This window comes from Coffea eugenioides, chromosome 1 (genome assembly GCF_003713205.1).
Source record: "Coffea eugenioides isolate CCC68of chromosome 1, Ceug_1.0, whole genome shotgun sequence".
NCBI classification, from domain to species: domain Eukaryota; kingdom Viridiplantae; phylum Streptophyta; class Magnoliopsida; order Gentianales; family Rubiaceae; genus Coffea; species Coffea eugenioides.
In genome coordinates this window covers 36,272,675-36,287,450 of record NC_040035.1, presented here as the reverse complement: position 1 = coordinate 36,287,450, position 14,776 = coordinate 36,272,675, and the positions used below count along the sequence as shown (strand labels likewise).

General features: G+C 34.7%; 1 protein-coding gene across 1 annotated transcript; it reads right to left on the bottom strand.

Annotated features, from left to right (window-relative positions):
* Nucleotides 1-10,726: 10,726 nt before the first annotated feature.
* LOC113752084 (alcohol dehydrogenase-like 7) lies at nucleotides 10,727-13,613 on the bottom strand. The gene is made up of 10 exons (XM_027296225.1): nucleotides 13,451-13,613; nucleotides 12,885-13,021; nucleotides 12,735-12,781; nucleotides 12,315-12,637; nucleotides 12,059-12,141; nucleotides 11,876-11,951; nucleotides 11,694-11,758; nucleotides 11,478-11,576; nucleotides 11,207-11,371; nucleotides 10,727-11,091 (listed from the first exon to the last, which is right to left on the bottom strand). Exons 1-10 carry the CDS (start codon nucleotides 13,503-13,505, stop codon nucleotides 10,936-10,938), a joined length of 1,206 nt encoding a protein of 401 aa, XP_027152026.1. The 5' UTR covers nucleotides 13,506-13,613; the 3' UTR covers nucleotides 10,727-10,935.
* Nucleotides 13,614-14,776: the final 1,163 nt, after the last annotated feature.

Here is a 14,776-nt window from a genome sequence, read left to right as displayed (position 1 = left end):
AAAAATCATCTCTCCTTTCCGACTCTGCCTAGTCCTGCAACTGACTCTCTTTTCCGTACCTTCAACCATGCATTCCTTTTGCTGCTCTTCCATAGATACTAACATAATAAGTGTAGATAATAATATAACAAGATGAAAAAAAATGCAACGAATCATTTTCATAACGAGAGAAAAAATTTATTGTACTTTTACCCGTTGTTAGTATTTGTATCTATTGTTTCAGTACCTACATCTTGTACCCTGGAGGCTTCTGCTCCTTCTGTCCCCGATTATAGAGTCAAGGAATCTTTTGGACTATACTGTGGATGCCAAGATTGGCAACATGGCAATGGATCCCGCTGTTGACTGCACTAACCATATCCATATTTGTGGTACCACCTTATTTCATCTCCATCACGAATGTGCATTACTATCAATCATTGGTCACTAAAATGTAATTATAGAAAGTAATGGTGATGGGCGATACTTTATCTCAAAGTGAATTAGATAAAGTATCACCCACTTTTATTTCTCGATGATAAATGATTGATTTTAGTACATTAGATGGCAATATCAACTTTTATTATACTGAAAAATATTTAGATACACTAAAATATAAGCTTGGTGATAAAGTGACAAAGCTTTTTCACAATTGCAGCTTAATCTTTTATATGGCACCCTTTTGGCTGTAATCCTAGGAATAGCGATAAACTTGTTAGCACCCAAAAAAAAATACGCAGCGAAAATAACATTAAAATTTTACAAATAATAAACATTAAGAAAGGCATGGAAAGAAACAAAATATTCTGTTTCAATTCACTAATTTTTTTTGTCAAAATTACTACCTCTACCTCTACCAAAACCACCTCTTAAATTAAAATTATTACCTCTACCTCATCCAAAATTTGATGTACCTTCTCTACCTCTACCTCTACCTCTATTATTGCTGTTGCGACCACCTCTGTTATTGTATTTACCTCTATTATTGTAGCTTGGGTTCTTCTGATTGGATTCACCTTGCTCCTTGGTTTCATTATTGTCTCCCAAATACAACTGAGTCTGTAAACACATTCTCTATTATATCGTTCTCCGAGGTATCCTCCAACTTCCCATTAATTCTTTGTTCATGCAGATTTAATGACCACTGCAAATTTTCAATACTCAAATTCTCCAAATTTTTTGTCTCCTGGATCACAGATACCACATGATCAAATTTCATAAGTAGGGTGTTGAGAACTTTCTCAACAAATGTTCTGGTAGGAAGGTTATACTAATTAAGTGCCATCTTGTTTTTAATATCTGACAAGCGACAAAAATATAATTCAATAGATTCTGACTTCCCCATCGTCACAAATTCAAATTTCCTCTTCAACATCATCAAATTATTTTGTTAGACCCTGTCGATCCCTTTTTATGTCTTCTCCAATACATCTCAAGCCTCCTTTGCCATATCCGCCATAGTAATTTTTTCAAAAATTGACATATCAATTGCTTGATGAATATGCGACAACTCCTAACTATCTTTCGCCTTATTATCCGCACTAGCATTTGAGCATGTGCAGATTCAATATATCAATGTAATTTACATGTCTTGAGATGGGTTATCATCTGTTTCTACCAAAAATTAAACTCTACCTTCATTTTGAATTTTTGGACAAAATAAAAAATATTGAGAATAGAGTTTGCCATACTTCAATATACCGTAACTTGAATACCACTCCGTTGGGCCCAAAATAATAATTAAACATAAACCCACATGAACAATCAAAGGAAAAAATGATACTGAGGTCAAGAGAAATTTTCTATTAATCAAAGAGGCTCTGGCTACACACAATGCAAAGAACGACGGAGGCTACTACTTCTTACAAAGAGCCAAAACACCAACAGAGAGGCTACTAACCTGCTTTACTTCCCAACTAACCTATGCACCTCTTAAACCATACATATATATAACATGAACTGACGGCTACTATTACTAATAAAACTAAGAATTGAATTCCACGTGGCGCCATCATATTGACCAAATAGAATAACTAATACTAGTAATCAATTGCACTAGCTTGGTTTAATAATATTCTACACTTGTAAATAATACAGGTTTCAGAGATGAGCCTATTCAACATTATCGACATATTCTTTTCAGCAATGTCCTTTTTAACTTTTTATCCTACAAATTGCTCTTTATGCAAAACCTAGACAATGGTGTTATGTCGAAATCTAATTTATACTTGTCATAAAACAGGCACAAAATGTAGTATTCATGATGTTTGGACCTCAAAACAAATTTACTTTGAGACACTGCATGAACAAGCAAATGGGCTAACATCCTACCAATCTGCCGTCATAGTTGTGGATCTTTGTGCAGTTAACTCTGTTAATTCTTGTGGGTCTGTTTCTTGATGATTTTTTTGTTCCACGTATATTGACCGCCTCCATTATGCTGCAAACAGTCTTTTATAGATGTCCCAAGGACAATGTATTTGGATTCTTTAACATTTTTCTGCTAAATTTCTTTTATATATTTGGATTATTTAACATTATGTGGCACTCGTGCTTAATTTCTTTTATATATTTGGATTACATAACTTTTTTTTCCTGCTAAATCTTTATTTATATTGTTGACATATATAACCTGCAGGTTCTTCAAAGACAGTGGACATTCTTGAAGGGGTGTAGATGTATATCTATTTCCATCTATGGTGTAAATATTAGCAAGCAAATGTCCAAGCAAACTTGAATATCACTTGTATGTGGGCGGAACTTCTGATTCCAAATTGTAGAGAAGGAAAGGCTAAATTCTCTCTCTGTCATTCTTTCTTGATAATAGAAAAACAATGTTTTGCATTCTATGTTCTAATAGAAAACAAAATGTCACAATATAAAAAAATCAATTAATAAACGTTCCCATCGTTTTTTATTCTTCTTTCAAACTCGCAATGCATCATAGTTAGGATTAACTCCCCTTTCACCAAGGATTTGATTGTTTTGATTGGACTTAAGTATTTATTTACCCATATAAAATGGGCTGTCATACCCTAAACGAAGTACCACGGAAACATAGCACCAAAACCCAAAATCATATTTTAAATATCGTGAAATTATGAAGTAATATGTTATGAGGGCTGCAATTCAATCGAGCAGGTTGACTCGAGCTAGCAAGTAGCTCGGTCAACTGCATGACTCAAATTTGATCAATGCCAAGTTCAAGTTAAGCTCGAGCTACTCGATTGAGATTTTGAGTCAAACTCGAGTATGTATATCATATACTCAAGAGCTCATTGATTTCTATTGAGTACTCGATGTAATATTTAATTAATATATTATAAATAATTAAATTAACTTTTTAGGTTGATTATTTATAATATTTACGACCCTAACCATTTGTCGAGCTCGAGTATCGAATTCACTAACTTTTCAGGCTCTATTAAATCAAGTTCGAGCCTCCCAGTATTACGTCGAATCGAGTTTGAACTTTGTTTAAACTACTCGCTCGAGCTTGAATTCGAGTTCAAGCACTGCTACTAGGCATCAAGTTTGAATTCGAGTATGATGATACTCGAACTCTACTGACTCAATATCACCCCTAGTTATGATGTTAGTCATTAGACATAATGTTATCTATTTGTACAACAGATGCTTAACAGGTATTGGTTAAAGGGGCCTCTAGGCACTGTTTTGTGAAATAGCAAACTTGAGTTGGAAATATGTGTAGGGTGCATTTGAAAAAATTGAAATTTAAAAACTAAACTCTGAAATGCAAAATCTAAAATTTGAAGCCATTAAATTACTAGAGTATTTATCACATCAAATAATAAGTGAATAACTTATCACGTATTATTTGGAGTATATTTGAACTATTAAATTCAGTATCACTTATTTAATTTAAATGTTCTATTTTTCTGTTATCAAAAGCATCTGAATATATTAAAATCTAAACCAGTAAAATTTTAGTACTGAATTGAGTTATCAAATAGGCCTAAATATCAAGGAAACAATAAATGTGATATTGTACAATTAAACAATAAATTAGGTGTACAAATAATGCCTATTAGGTACCCATTTAAAAAATTCAAGAGCTATTTGTTCCCATACTAAACAAAGGCGCAAAGTTAGAGATGTTCGGAAACTAATATCTTCCAACACTAAAGAAGTGACATATTTAGGTTAGGGATAAGAATTTAGATTCCACATTTGACACACTTAAACTTGTAGATGACAAATATTATACTTACATGCCAATTCTTTTTCCTGTCACTAAACTTGTAGCGTTTGTATGTCAAACTAGATAAAATGCATAGGAGAGAAGTAAAATAAAGTAACTATAAAAAATTAATCCAATTTATATCATTCAGGGAGAAAAATTGATCACGTAGTTATTTAGACTAAATTGTGGAATTTTTATGACAAAGGTTGATGTCTCGTGACTTAAAAGGTCATGGAATCCAATCTTCCTTCTTCCTCTCTACCTCTTAAATCCACACTTCTCCTGCTAGAAAAAAGAATAAAACAAATAAAACAAAATAAAAATGTTGTGTTTGTAGATATTTAATGAAGACTTACCTACCTGGCCACCTAAATTGTGATGACTTATCAAGGAATTGAGTATTCGTTGCATCTATGTTTAAAGAATATGCTTATCCAATGGAGATATTCCTTGATGCCTCATGTCAGAGTTGGCCATTTTCAATTGAGTCAAATAAAGATATTGAATCATTTTGGACGGTGAAACACCTGATGTAAAGAAAGAATTCCTTGAACGGCTGGACATAATGCTGGCACATTAAAAGTCTTGTGTTGCTATTACTATGAGATAAGCGCAATTAGTGCTAAAACCTTTGTATTTATCTTATGAAGAATGGACAAATGTGCCTAGAATTTGTAGAAAGAATGTGATACTATGATTTTTTTTAAAAAAACTCGATGTAGTTTGATTTTTTTTTCACACCTACTACTTCGGATATCTTATCTCAAAATTTTGCCTAAATTTCAAATAGATTCTGCTAAGTTATTTCCAAGCTGAGGTAAAAAATATCAAGCAACCAAGCTCATTTATTTTTATTCAATTTCTCATTTTCCCTGCTTTTTATATAACATTATCCAGTCTTGTCTCTATACTATTCCTTGGTTTCCGCTAGACTCAGGTTTTGACCGTTGTTTACCCTTTTCTTAGGCACCGGACAAAGGTGCCAAAAAGCGTATTATATCTTATCTTCATCTCATAATCGATGCCTGAGTGTGAATAGGCAAACGAAACTTGGATCCTGTTACCAATTCTAGAACTTCGCTTTGATATATGAGTAAATGAGGACTAATCGTATGTATAATTATCATTCATTTAAAATTAACAATACAATATATAAAAGATTAATCCTAATCGTAATATAAAAATCATCTCTCTTTTCCGACTCTGCCTAGTCCTGCAACTGAGTCTCTTTTCCGTACCTTCAACCATGCATTCCTTTTGCTGCTCTTCCAAACCAATGCACTGGAAGTCAAGCATAGCAGGGCTGTATTCAAGTCCTTCAAACCACAAAGAAAAGGGCAGCCTGTCCCAGATCAAGGGTGCCGGTGACAGCACGGTACAATATAGATACTATTATAACAGATGTAGATATTAACATAATAAGTGTAGATAATAATATAACAAGATGAAAAAAAATGCAACAAATCTTTTTCATAATGAGAGAAAAAATTTATTGTACTTTTACCCGTTGTTAGTATTTGTATCTATTGTTACAGTGCCTACATCTTGTACCCTGGAGGTTTCTGCTCCTCCTGTCCCCGATTATAGAGTCAAGGAATCTTTTGGACTATACTGTGGATGCCAAGATTGGCAACATGGCAATGGATTCCGCTGTTGACTGCACTAACCATATCCATTTTTATGGTACCACCTTATTTCATCTCCATCACGAATGTGCATTACTATCGATCATTGGTCACTAAATTTTAATTAGAGAAAGTAATGGTGATGGGCGATACTTTATCTAAAAGTTAATTAGATAAAGCATCACCCACTTTTATTTCTCGATGATAAATGATTGATTTTAGTACATTAGATGGCAATATCAACTTTTATTATACTGAAAAATATTTAGATACACTAAAATACAAGCTTGGTGATAAAGTGACAAAGCTTTTCCACAATTGCAGCTTAATCTTTTATATGACACCCTTTTGGCTGTAATCCTAGGAATAGCGATAAACTTGTTAGCACCAAAAAAAAATACGCAGCGAAAATAACATTAAAATTTTACAAATAATAAACATTAAGAAAGGCATGGAAGGAAACAAAATATTCTGTTTCAATTCACTAATTTTTTTTGTCAAAATTACTACCTCTGCCTCTACCAGAACCACCTCTTAAATTAAAATTATTACCTCTACCTCATCCAAAATTTGATGTACCTCCTCTACCTCTACCTCTACCTCTATTATTGTTGCTGCGGCCACCTCTGTTATTGTAATTACCTCTATTATTGTAGTTTGGGTTCTTCTGATTGGATTCACCTTGCTCCTTGGTTTCATTATTGTCTCCCATATACAACTGAGTCTGTAAACGCATTCTCTATTATATCGTTCTCCGAGGTATCCTCCAACTTCCCATTAATTCTTTGTTCATGCAAAATTAATGATCCCTGCAAATTTTCAATACTCAAATTCTCCAAAATTTTTGTTTCCCGGATCACAGTGATGTCCTTTTTAACTTTTTATCCTACAAATTGCTCTTTATGCAAAACCTAGACAATGGTGTTATATCGAAATCTAATGTATACTTGTGATAAAACAGGCACAAAATGTAGTTTCCATGATGTTTGGACCTCAAAAGAATTTTACTTTGATACACTGCAAGAACTAGGAAATGGGCTAACACCCTACCAATCTGCCATCATAGCTGTGGATCGTTGTGCAGTTAACTCTGTTAATTCTTGTGGATCTGTTTCTTGATGATTTTTTTGTTCCATGTATATTGACTGCCTCCATTATGCTGCAAACGGTCTTTTATAGATGTCCCTAGGACACTGTATTTGGATTCTTTAACATTTTTCTGCTAAATTTCTTTTATATATTTGGATTATTTAACATTATGTGGCACTCGTGCTTAATTTCTTTTATATATTTGGATTACATAACTTTTTTTTCCTGCTAAATCTTTATTTATATTGTTGACATATATAACCTGCAGGTTCTTCAAAGACAGTGGACATTCTTGAAGGGGTGTAGATGTATATCTATTTCCATCTATGGTGTAAATATTAGCAAGCAAATGTCCAAGCAAACTTGAATATCACTTGTATGTGGGCGGAACTTCTGATTCCAAATTGTAGAGAAGGAAAGGCTAAATTCTCTCTCTGTCATTCTTTCTTGATAATAGAAAAACAATTGTTTTTCATTCTATGTTCTAATAGAAAACAAAATGTCACAATATAAAAAATTCAATTAATAAACGTTCCCATCGTTTTTTATTCTTCTTTCAAACTCGCAATGCATCATAGTTAGGATTAGCTCCCCTTTCACCAAGGATTTGATTGTTTTGATTGGACTTAAGTATTTATTTACCCACATAAAATGGGCCGTCATACCCTAAACGAAGTACCACGGAAACATAGCACCAAAACCCAAAATCATATTTTAAATATCGTGTAATTATGAAGTTATATGTTATGAGTGGTGCAATTCAATCGAGCAGCTTGACTCGAATTCGCGAGTAGCTCGGTCAATTGCTTGACTCGACCTTAGTCAATGCCGAGTTCAAATTGAGCTCGAGCTACTCGAATGAGGTTTTGAGTGAAACTCGAGTATGCATATCATATACGCGAGAGTTCATCGAGTTTTATCGAGTACTCGGTATAATATTTAATTAATATATTATAAATAATTAAATTACTTTTTTAGGTTGATTATTTACAATATTTACGACCCTAACCATTTGTCGAGCTCAAGTATCGAATTCACCAACTTCTTGAGCTCTATTAAGTCAAGTTCAAGCCTCCCAGTATTACGTCGAATCGAGTTCGAGCTTTGTTAAACCACTCGCTCGACCTTGAGTTCGAGTTCGAGTTCGAGTATTGCTATTTAGGCATCGAGTTTGAGCTCGAGTATGACGATACTCGAACTCGACTGACTCAATATCACCCCTAGTTATGATGTTAGTCATTAGACATAATGTTATCTATTTGTACAACAGATGCTTAATAGGTATTGGTTATAAGGGCCTCTTGGCACTGTTTTGTGAAATAGCAAATTTGAGTTGGGAATATGTGTAGGGTGCATTTGACAAAATTAAAATTTAAAAACTAAACTCTGAAATCCAAAATCTAAAATTTGAAGCCATTAAATTACTGGAGTATATATCACATCAAATAATAAGTGAATAACTTATCACGTATTGTTTGGAGTAAATTTTAACTATTAAATTCAGTGTCACTTATTTAATTTAAATGTTCTATTTTTCTGTTATCAAAATATCTGAATATATTAAGATCTGAACCAACTGAATTGAGTTATCAAATAGGCTTAAATGTCAAGGAAGCAATAAATGTGATATTGTACAATTAAACAATAAATTAGGTGTACAAATAATGCCTATTAGGTACCCATTTAAAAAATTCAAGAGCTATTTGTTCCCATAGTAAACAAAGGCGCAAAGTTAAAGATGTTCGGAAACTAATATCTTCCAACACTAAAGAAATGACGTGTTTAGGTTAGGGATAATAATTTAGATTCCACATTTGACACACTTAAACTTGTAGATGACAAATATTATAGATGACAAATTTAGGTTAGGGATAAGAATTTAGATGACAAATATTATACTTACATACCAATTCTTTTTCCTGTCACTAAACTTGTGGCGGTTGTATGTCAAACTAGAATTAAAATGCACAGGAGAGAAGTAAAATAAAGTAACTATAAAAAAATTAATCCAATTCATATCATTCAGGGAGAAAAATTGATCACGTAGTTATTTAGACTAAATTGTGGAATTTTTATGACTAAGGTTGATGTCTCGTGACTTAAAAGATCATGGAATTCGATCTTCCTTCTCCCTCTCCGCTTCTTAAATCCGCACTTCTCCTGCTAGAAAAAAAGAATGTTGTGTTTCACTTGACTAGCTGTCGATATTTAATGAAGCCTTACTTACCTTTTTTTTTACCAAAGTCTTAGACTTTTACGGTAGTAAACTAACCTTAAATCTACAGGAAACCACAAAAGCCGGTGAAGCCTTACTTACCTGACCACCTAAATTGTGATGACTTATCAAGGAACTGAGTATTCGTTGTTTAAAGAAGAATATACTTATCCAATTGAGATTATTCCTTGATGCCTCATGTGAGAGTTGGCCACTTTCAATTGAGTCAAGTAAAGATATTGAATCATTTTGGACGGTGAAACGCCTGATGTAAAGAAAATAATTCCTTGAACGGCTGGACATAATGCTGGCACATTAAAAGTCTTGCGTTGCTGTTAATATGAGAGGAGGTGCAATTAGTGCTAAAACCTTTGTATTTATCTTATGAAGAATGGACAAATGTGCCTAGAATTTGTAGAAAGAATGTGATACTATGATTTTTTTTAAAAAAACTCGATGTAGTTTGATTTTTTTTTTCACACCAACTACTTTGGGTATCTTATCTCAAAATTTTGCGTGAATTTTAAATAGATTCTACTAAATTATTTCCAAACAAACTCATTTATTTTTATTCAATTTCTCATCCCCTGTGTCGACAAAAAAAAAAAAAAATAAAATATCTCTACACTATTCCTTGGTTTCCGCCAGACTCAGGTTTTGACCGTTGTTTACCCTTTCTTGGGCACCGGCCGAAGGTGCCAAAAAGTGCATTATATCTTCATCTCATAATCGATGCCTGAGTGTGAATAGGGAAATGAAACTTGGATCCTGTTACCAATTCGAGAACGAGCACTAATCGTATATATAATTATTATTCATCTAAAACTCTTAACGATACCATAGTATATAAAAAATTAATCCTAAACGTAATATAAAAATCATCTCGTGAAAATGTCACTCACTCAAAGTTATCATTTGTGTCTAAATGACCATTACACAATAAAAGTTCAAAAACAAAATAAAGCTAAAATTGGCCGATACCTTTTTATCTTATGCCTATATTTTGGCTTTTCTGTGATAAATAAAGTATCAATCCCATGTGAGAATAGAGCTAACTTATCCCCAAATTAAAACCCTCAAAAACAGAATGCCAAATTGTTCAAACAAAATTGTGATATAGCAAATGCTTGAATTCTGTTATGGAGATTATACTTTCATTTTTGGATCATCATCTTTTGGTCAGTATGGTTATGGTCATATATGTTTAGGCAAGTTGGGTGACTCAAAAAAGTCCTTGAGCCTACTTCAAATGTTTCTCCTCCATTCCAGCCAACTATAGCCCATTTGTGGTTCTGTCGAGTATGGTCCAATTGGGTATTGAAACATAAATCTTCTGAGTTGAAACACAAATTTTTAGGCCGTGTTGAATGAGAGTTTTCATGTTGTGAAAAGCCTATTTAGGCTTAGTTGAATGAGAGTTTCACACTTGGCGGAAGGTGTTCTTCCAATCCACATTCTTCTCCTCTATTTATTAGGCCTAGTACAACCCATGGGTATTTTCCAGTATACCAGAACGATACACATAGTTGAATCAGAGTTTTCTTATTGCCAACTTATATCCAAGAATTCAAGAAGCAATATCCACAGGAAAGCAAATTGAAGAATAATCTCATATGGTTTGGCAACCCATTGAAGGGAGGATTTATCAAATTTCAAGGCACATCAAAGGAAACAGAATACATGCTTGGGGCTCTCATTTAACTTGTGAAATACAAAACTTGAGCAAATTTAGAGGGATGGTTCTCAATTGAATGAGACCATTTTAACACACGTCAACGCGAAAATACAACAGAACTTGTCTAGTATTTGTTAGTCTAATCTCCTTATATTTCATTAAAGGTCACACCATCGGCTCTTGCCCTCTCCTGATCGAACCAAATGACAGTCCGGAGGCACTTGCCCTCAATGAGCAACTTGAAAGCCTTGTTGATGTCTTCGAGTTTGATCTCATGCGTGACAAACAAGTCCAACTGAAGCTCCTGCATTTGTGTTCAAAGATTTAAGCGATCAGAAAGAGATGTAGTAATTTTGCAACAGGTGAAGAACAATTGTGTGGTAAAATTGCCATTGAAAGCCGGGTGAAGGAACAGTTACCTTATCCAAGTAACGTTTTGCAAGAATGGCAATATCAAGATTAGGCTTGAGACCACCATATTGGACGCCTGTGATGGTCTTCCCACTATGATTATTCACTAGGGAGTTGAGAATAAACTGCGAGTCTGGCTTGTCCACTCCTAATATGACGGTCTTTCCCCATCCCTGAAAGTTAAAATATTGCACATAAAAATCTCATTTAGTAGCTGCAACCAGCAAAACAAATGCTCTAGGACACAGATCAAAATGATGTGCCATTTAAGAGACGAACCTTTCTGCAGCAAGTAAATGCTTCTTGTGATAGGGATGGCAAGCCCACGCATTCAAAGCAGTAATCAGCACCAAGGCCATCAGTCATCTCAAGAATCACCTAATTTGTACAGAAAAAAAAGCAGCAGTTGAAAATTATGACTCTTATGTTTTTCAGAACACTGTGTTTTCCATAGTAGTGGCTCTGTTGTTGCAGTATGAAATATTAGATGTATACCTCGCTCGCAAGTTTGCCGCCAAGTTCCCTTGGGTTGATAAAATTGGTGATGCCAAACTTTTTACCTGAAGAAAAGCAAAAATCCGGCTAGTTGAGAAAGAGATCGTATGGGGGATTGCAGCCTCAACTTGAGGCCTATGCTTTATGGAACTCTGAAAATTTCTCAAATATGCATTGTTTACCTATTTCAACTTTGTCGGGGTTCAGATCCACACCGATAATTGTCTTAGCTCCGCGAAGTCTTGCTCCTTCAGCAACCTATAAAATTTTCCACTTCTGAATCAATACTTTGATGGTCTATAACAAATCTAATGCAGTATGAATCAAGAAACATTGATGCTAATAAGAATGCTGCAAGACTTTACCGCTAATCCAATTACTCCCAATCCAAAAATAGCTACAGTTGTACCCTCTTCAATATCGGCTGTTTTCCATGCCGCACCTACACCTGAAAGAAGAGTTCAGGTTTTCAAGATGGTAAGTCACGGCGCTACAAAAAGAATGTGCCAGTGAGCTATATTGTGCTCATCTGCAACAGAAAATGTGAAATCGGTCCTACGAACAATACAAGTTCAAAATGAATCGAATTGTGCCAGGAAGAATCGAAGCGAATGGCATTACCAGTTGATACTCCACAGCCAAGCAGGCATGCTCTACTGGCTGGAAGTGCAGGATCGACTTTTGTAACGTGAGTGATGTCCACCACAGTGTACTCACTGAAACCTGATGTGTAGCCAAAGTGGTAAATTGTCTCTCCTTTGGTATCAGAAAACCTGCTAGTCCCATCTCTAATATAAGGAGACAATTCGAATCTCAATTTGGAGCACTGGTTGCTTTTGATGGATGTGCAATCAGGACATTCTCCGCAGTAAGCCAAGAATGATGGAATGACAGTGTCTCCCACCTTTACATCCTCGATTCCCTCTCCAACACTCTCCACAACCCTACATTAAACAGAATCAAACATGATCAGAAATTGACTAAAATGCTTTGAGCAAAGCCACGACCTTGTTAGTACTTAGCAAGAATGAAAAAACTCACCCAACAGTTTCATGACCAAAAATTCTTGGATAATACCCATGAGGTTCCTTCAAACAGAACAAGAAAGTTTGTCAGAATATGAGCTGAGTACAGATTCATGTGCAGAGTGATGCTGATCTGTGTGGTGATTAGAGGTGATGAGATTCATACTTTGAGCCTCCAGAAATGGATGTCACTGAAGCAGAGGGCGGAGCACAAGACTCGAACGCGAAGCTCACGGGCTTTTGGAGGGGCAACTATGATTTCCTCTATCACTAATGGCTCCCCTGCTTTCCTGGCAACGGCAGCTGCATCCAACAAGCGAAGTAATTACACATCTTCTGGCAGATTTCAAGAACAAGTACATATGTGCTGGGATGTCCATGATAGAAAGCACAGAATCCGTGTAACAGAGGATTGTGGATAATTTCCACATACTCCACATTATTATATTGCCCGAATTGGAGATAGATTGAGCAGAGAAATTCAACATAAAAACCAGTAATTACTTACTGGGCAAGAGGGCTATTAAAGAAACTCAAAAAACAGGGCAAGATTATTATACTTTCACTACCATGACTGTCAAAGAGGGAGACATACACAATTTAGACGCATTCCTAGTACGAGGTTGCCATGGAATGGAAGAACAATAGTATTTTATTCAAGCATGTAAATAATAACATGGAAGATAACTCAACAACAACGACTAAGTAATGGAGAGTCTTAGTATTATTTACCTCTGCAATGGATGGGCTTCCCAACAGTGTTGCTTCCTTCTTGGTTCTGTGCCATTGCAATGTACACAGATTCTCTCAACGAAAACTGAAATACAAAAAACTAGGAAGACTAGAACTGTAATACAAATGCAAGAGAACTTGACGAAGTACGATGGAAGGAAAGCCAGTGTAGCTTGAGGTATTTATAGGGGTCAGGGGGCTGGGGTCGGTGAATAAGGAAATGAGGCTAGGCAAGCCATCAGAAGATATTTTATCCTGTGTCTCAAACAAGTTGACAAACGTAATATTGACCGGATACCATTAATTGGGACAAGCCCGGACTCTTCAAGCTTATACTTTCATGAACGCGGCTCGGGTGCCTATTAGCCACTTGGGAGAGGGATTCTTTCTAGGTGTAAACTTTTGAAAAAGTATTAATTAATTCAAAAAAGTATCTAAATATATTGTGTGAATGAAATGTGACTATGTACATCAGAGGAAGTATTCCGTCCCACTTTAATAATTCTGTATTCCTTTTTTATCTGTCCCAAATTATAGTCCACTTTCCAATTGAAGGATGTAGTTGTATTTTAATTTTCCTAAAATACCCTTATTCAATGTAAGTATTATTACTATAAATCTACCCCATTTAGTGAGAGTTGATTTTTTTTTACCATCAATTCAAGTTCCCATAAAATTGTACCATATTGAATGTGAGGGTATTTTAGAAAAATAGCAATCTAAATTTACTTTTCCAACAAAATTAATTACTTTTTCTTAAACTGTGTGAAAAAAGAAACAGAACTATCAAAATGGGACGGAGGGAGTATAATTTAGATATGTTAACGAGTGTCCATTATGCGCTACTTTTTTTTATCACACCCTTAATGTGACTATGCATATTAGCCCAGTGTATTAGATATTTTTACCACACCCTTTACACCCTCGAGTATCAGATCATCTTTCCCATCGCCTAACTACACCCCGAATTAGTGGTTGAGTGTCCGTCAGGCGCTCGTTAGAAAAAATTCTATCAAAAAATCCAATGTCGAATTAGTTTCTCACAATGTTATTTAGAGCATTTTTTATGGTCAAAAACTAATTATCAGTCTTGACAAATAATTTGATTTATACCAAAATAAGACTGATTACATTAATAGATACCAATCTAAGTACGAAAACACACAGGTTATTCCACAATATTCCCTCCGTCTCACTTTGATGGTCGTGATTTTTTTAAACACAATTTAAGAAAAAATTAGTTAAATTTATTTGGAAGAGTAAATCTAATCTACTATTTTTCTAAAATACCCTTATATTGATATTAGAAGTACGACTAATCACACT

Excerpts from the sequence above, each read along its gene's own strand:
- LOC113752084 (XM_027296225.1), bottom strand. The coding sequence starts at position 13,505 with ATGGCACAGAACCAAGAAGGAAGCAACACTGTTGGGAAGCCCATCCAT. Across the intron at positions 11,952-12,058 it reads TGGGAGTAATTGGATTAGCG|GTTGCTGAAGGAGCAAGACT; the intron begins GTAAAGTCTTGC and ends AAAATTTTATAG. Across the intron at positions 11,092-11,206 it reads CAAAACGTTACTTGGATAAG|GAGCTTCAGTTGGACTTGTT; the intron begins GTAACTGTTCCT and ends ACACAAATGCAG.